Raw genomic sequence first — 5325 nt, 5'->3', positions numbered from 1 at the left:
ACAGCAATCCTCTTTCCGAAGCTTCCGGTCTTTAGGGAACTGTGGGCACCTGAAAAAAGCGGAGGTGAAAAAAGAGGGAGAGCGCAGGAGAGGGAGGGAAGAGGAGACACAGTTGGGGACATTGCATGCCTGCTTGCCAGTTAAGCAGTGTAATTAAAACCAACAACCACACAAACCAACAAAATGCAAATCTCGCGCCAATGCAGAAAAAAACGGAACATAGCGCAAAGAAGCCATGGGTTGAGAATCCAGATGTTTTACATTCAAGAGCTTTACTCGGCTGTTCTTGTATTTTCTAAATGGCTGTGTAAGCGGAGTCTCTAGAAAAGCACATTAAGCCGCGACAAGAAATGCAATTTATAAGATGCTTTTTAAAAAATCCCCTCTACAAGGTGTATTTTAAAGAAATCCGCTTATCGTTCTCATAAACCCCCTTGGCCCACTTACTCCATGTTACAGGGCGCCTGAGTCTTGCCAATGTCCCAGTCCTTTATAACATTTCATGCACTTCGGGGGGTAGGCTTGTTGTTAAATTGAGCGTGTAACGCTCTTACAAAACAGGTTTTCTATGACATCAAGGTTTCTTCTCCCTAACCAAGAAAGAGAGAGACAGAGAGAGAGAGAGAGAGAGGGAGAAGGAAGAAGGAGGAAAATACACACACTATCTCAATTTATGCCTAAGGTATATGATCAGTTAAAAAGGCTTAAAAGCTCGGGGAAATTGGATCAGGGAGAATCGTCACCCAACTTTCATTATTTCCAAGTAGTGTGATTGAATTAAAGGGCAGGGAGCTGGTTAGAAGGGAGGATCAGGGGCTCAGTGCGTAATGGTGTGGTATTAAATTCTAATTAGAGATGCAGGAATCAATGATAGGGAGGTTGGACAGCTCAGTTCCCCAGTGCCAGCCCAATAGACGGATGAGTTATTGTCATGTAAAAAGCGCCAGCAATAAGACCAACCGCTTTGCTATTGTCCAAGTGGAAAGAGCCAAGTTTATTATGAGGACTATATGCTCTAGAGACCTCAGACAAGGCATCTCATAGGAGGCTTTTTCATAAAACTAGGCTCTGCTGGTAGTAAGGAGGCCAGTTTGGAGGCAGGCTTTGAGCTGTGCACATCTCCCCACTCCAGCCACCTTCTCCATACCCATCTTTTATTTCATTTTTCCACTTGGCTGAGCCATCCAGAGCCTTTTCAATGTATAAAATGGAATATTCTTACCTCAATTCCTCTGCCTACGAGTCCTGTATGGCTGGGATGGACACCTCGAGCCTGGCTTCAGCCTATGCTGACTTCAGTTCCTGCAGCCAGGCCAGTGGCTTCCAGTATAACCCGATAAGGACCACTTTTGGGGCCACGTCCGGCTGCCCGTCCCTCACGCCGGGATCCTGCAGCCTCGGCACCCTCAGGGACCACCAGAGCAGTCCGTACGCCGCAGGTAAGGACCGCCAGCTTTCTCAGCGGAGGAAGCCGCCTTTCCGCTCGTATATAGGAAGCCTTGATTGCATTTGAAAATGGAAATGTGTTTAGTATTTACCAAACGAAATTTGCTTACACAAATGAAAGAATTTATCACGTTAGAAGCGATTGCAGGGAGGGGTAATTCACTTACAGGGTTACACTATCCTAGTCACACCCGAACCGCCAACAAAATTATCTTAAGCTGCCAAAATGATAGGCATAATTTATTTACTTTGCGATGAGACGTAAAGCTTAGAAAATAATTAAATAACCAAGAGTAAAGCTCATTACTGGCAGTGTCTCCTTTTTAAAGAACCGACAGCGGCTCACACCTCTTTGGCTGGTCATTTTTATGATTATTTCTTTAATTTATTGTGTTTCTTTGTTTTTGTTTGTTTGTTTTGTTTTGTTTTGTTTTGTTTTGTTTTGTTTTGTTTTGCAGCGCTTTCCCCCAACTTTCGGGCCGGGTCAACTTTTGAGAATTAAAAAGTTCCAACAGTGGAAGTGTTTAGTAACTTCTTCCCTGGCTTCCTGATATTCCGAATGATGTTTTCGGACTTTTTTCTTCTTTCGTTTTTCCTCATCAAAACATTACTGCGTCCCCGGCCCTCGGCCGTCCCCAGTGCGCTATTTCAACCTACCCAAAGGCGCTTGTGTCCAGAGGGACCCCGCCAAAGCCCGAAGTTTGCGCCCCTGTTTCCGTGTATAACTAATTTGCTCGGGGTTTCTCTCCAGCTCCTCTCGGCCACTCTTCCGGCGCTGGTGTCGGCGGCCGCTCCAGCGCCACCTGACCTTGGAGTCCCCACATGCCAGCTCCGCGGCCCGCGCGCTCCAGACCATTTTGCTCACACCCTTTCTTCTCTGTTGTCCCCTAGTTCCTTACAAACTCTTCACGGATCACGGCGGCCTCAACGAGAAGCGCAAGCAGCGGCGCATCCGCACCACTTTCACGAGTGCGCAGCTGAAAGAGCTGGAGAGGGTCTTCGCGGAGACGCACTACCCTGACATCTACACCCGGGAGGAGCTGGCCCTGAAGATCGACCTCACCGAGGCGCGAGTCCAGGTACGCTTGCCCGGAAACCTACCTGGCTTTGCGGCACCTCGCCGGGCAGGGGTGCAGTGCAGGGATGCGGGTGATTCTACTGAAGGTGCGAATTTCCGGGCCTCTCCTGAGAGGACAAGTTCTAAAGGGCTTTTGCGCGCCAGGAAGGGCTAGGGAGCGCGTTTTTGGCCCTAAATTCACAGCTGCATGTGTTTTCCACCTCAGCTAGCGCTGCAGAGGCATTCAGGGGCCTTGGGGTATGAATGAGAGAGGCATTTCGGGGACAGGAAATGCCCTGGGGGAGGAGTGCAGATTTTACTTCTATATTTTACGTATTTTTTGCCAAGTACCTCCTAACTCAAGAGCTTTTAACTTGGAGCTAGTGGCGTATCGGTACAGGTGCATTTTCCCGGGAACTGTGACTTGCAGCAGATTCGCAAAAGGGTTGGGAGTCTATGAAGGTCAAGATCCGCGGTTTACTCTAACCTTTTAGAGACCCAACTGCTCTAAAGAGCTGGCCAGGGCGCCTCTCAGGTGAGCCCCTCAACGGAGGGGCGGTGCGCACCCAAAGGCCAGGATGGGCAGCAGGGGCCAAACCCAGAGACCCCCTCCTCCGTCTATCAACTAGAGTTTAATTTGAGACCTGAGGCCTAGAGGCGATGGCGAGTTTGGGGTAGCTCAGGAAGTAGACCGAGCAAAGGCCCGCCAAAATAAGAACTTACATTTTAGGGCCTTTCTGGCACCTGCGGCCTTTTTAGTTTTCCTGCAAGCCACCGTTTCCGGGGCACGTTCAGGTCGCCTTAAGAACGTTTTTCCAAAGATGCACCAGCCACTGGCAAGGCTGACTTAGTGGGGTGGATGTGCGCGGGAGTACCTGCGGCGCGTGAAGTTTAAAACAAGCTGAACGGGAACGTGGGCTGCCCTAACTGCTTTTCTTTCCCATTTCCTTCTTTCTCCCCGTGCTTCACCGCCTCTCTTCTCTCTGACCAGGTGTGGTTCCAGAACCGCCGCGCCAAGTTCCGCAAGCAGGAGCGCGCAGCAGCGGCTGCAGCGGCCGCGGCCAAGAACGGCTCTTCGGGAAAGAAGTCTGACTCCTCTCGGGACGACGAGAGCAAAGAGGCCAAGAGCACCGATCCGGACAGCACCGGGGGTCCAGGTCCCAACCCCAACCCCACTCCCAGCTGCGGGGCGAGTGGCGGCGGCGGCGGCGGGCCCAGCCCCGCAGGAGCCCCGGGGGCGGCGGGTCCGGGGGGTCCGGGAGGCGAACCCGGTAAGAGCGGTGCGGCGGCGGCGGCGGCGGCGGCAGCGGCGGCGGCAGCGGCGGCGGCGGCAGCAGCGGCAGGAGGCCTGGCTGCGGCCGGGGGCCCCGGACAAGGCTGGGCACCCGGTCCCGGCCCCATCACCTCCATCCCGGATTCGCTCGGGGGCCCCTTCGCCAGCGTCCTATCTTCGCTCCAAAGACCCAACGGTGCCAAAGCCGCCTTAGTGAAGAGCAGTATGTTCTGATCTGGAGTCCCGCGGCGGCGGCGGCGGCGGCGGCGGGCGAGCCGGGGCCGGGCGGGCGAGCGGGCGAGCGGGCGAGCGGGTAGGCCCAAGGCTATTGTCGCTGCTGCCGTGGCTGTTTCCCTCGAGAGCCTAACGTAATCGCGATAAGAATAAAGAGAAAATGGCGTCGCCCCCATTTCAACCCCACTCCTACCCTCTTTCTCAACCTCCAAACGAAACAAAACACTTCCCTGGCTTCGCACCTGCCTCAGGGCCGCGCAGACGGGCCAGGGCTCCGCCTGCTGCCTGGGAGGTGTGAGCGGCGCGGCCTGGACTCGGGGGCGCTCTCAGGGGGCTGTGTCTGCGTGTCGGTGTACGTCTGTCTCGGGGAATGTGTGTCTGTGGCCCGAGCAGGTGACAGGGAGAGAGGGATGGGGGGCCACAACCAACTCAGTGACTTGCTTAGAAAAAGAAACAAAACTCTCCCAAATTAAATATATATATATATATATATATAGGAAGGAAGTAACAATTTAAAAATACCCGAAAGGTCTTACAATCTAGGAAAAAAAAAACTAAAGAGAGGAAGAGGGAAGCTGCAGTTGGCACTGTCTGAGAGCTCTAGCTTGTGAACCCCTGAATTCATCCGCACCGTCCAGACAGCACAGACTCCCTTGGGGCTCCTCCTCGGGGAAGAGTAGGGACGTTTTCCAGTCCCCCTTTCCCTCTCGTCCTTGGGTTCGGGCCGCTGCGGCGACGACTCATGGTACTGTTCCCGCGGCCAAGGTGACTTCTCGAGCCCTCTTGCCTGCCCCACTTCGTCGAACACCATCCTGCCAACTGCGCATCCGAACCCCACAGCGTTGCAACTCTCAGCCCGAATCTGTGCAGCCACTCGGCCCTGAAAGATGCCCTATACATGAGATGCCTTTTCATCCGCAAACTCTGCAAACTGTCATGTATTTCGCAACTCTTCCCTTTTTTTCTCTCCTGACACCCCCACCGGCATTTTCTTCCACCAGCTTTTACTGAACTTTCTGGCACTGCTTTGGATTGGAGTCAATTGCAGTCCAAGCAACTGGCTGCAGAGATCTACCCAGCAAGGAAAAGGCGCGCACACAAGTTTGTGTCTCTGCATTTCTGTTTGATCCGAAATGGACTCACATCCTGTATGGTGGATGGACTGTATATTGATGATTCCATTCTTTGCGCAGTTTAGACACCTTTGTTGGGATTTTTTTGTTTGTTTATTTTTTATTTTAAAAGGCACAAACTATAGGTATTAGTTGAATGTTGAGGCTTTAACTTTTTTGGTGTCTTTCTACAACTGTGTTCT

At 52.5% G+C, this 5325-nt stretch overlaps 1 protein-coding gene across 1 annotated transcript; it reads left to right on the top strand.

The window, feature by feature from the left end:
• The first annotated feature begins 902 nt into the window (after positions 1–902).
• PHOX2B (paired like homeobox 2B) lies at positions 903–4492 on the top strand. The gene is made up of 3 exons (XM_032496759.1): positions 903–1439; positions 2338–2525; positions 3495–4492. Exons 1-3 carry the CDS (start codon positions 1199–1201, stop codon positions 4008–4010), a joined length of 945 nt encoding a protein of 314 aa, XP_032352650.1. The 5' UTR covers positions 903–1198; the 3' UTR covers positions 4011–4492.
• The last annotated feature ends 833 nt before the right edge of the window (positions 4493–5325 follow it).

The sequence above is a fragment of the Camelus ferus genome, chromosome 2, assembly GCF_009834535.1.
Source record: "Camelus ferus isolate YT-003-E chromosome 2, BCGSAC_Cfer_1.0, whole genome shotgun sequence".
Lineage (NCBI taxonomy): Eukaryota > Metazoa > Chordata > Mammalia > Artiodactyla > Camelidae > Camelus > Camelus ferus.
Note: the sequence above shows the minus strand (reverse complement) of the source record. Positions and strands in the feature narration are given on the sequence as shown.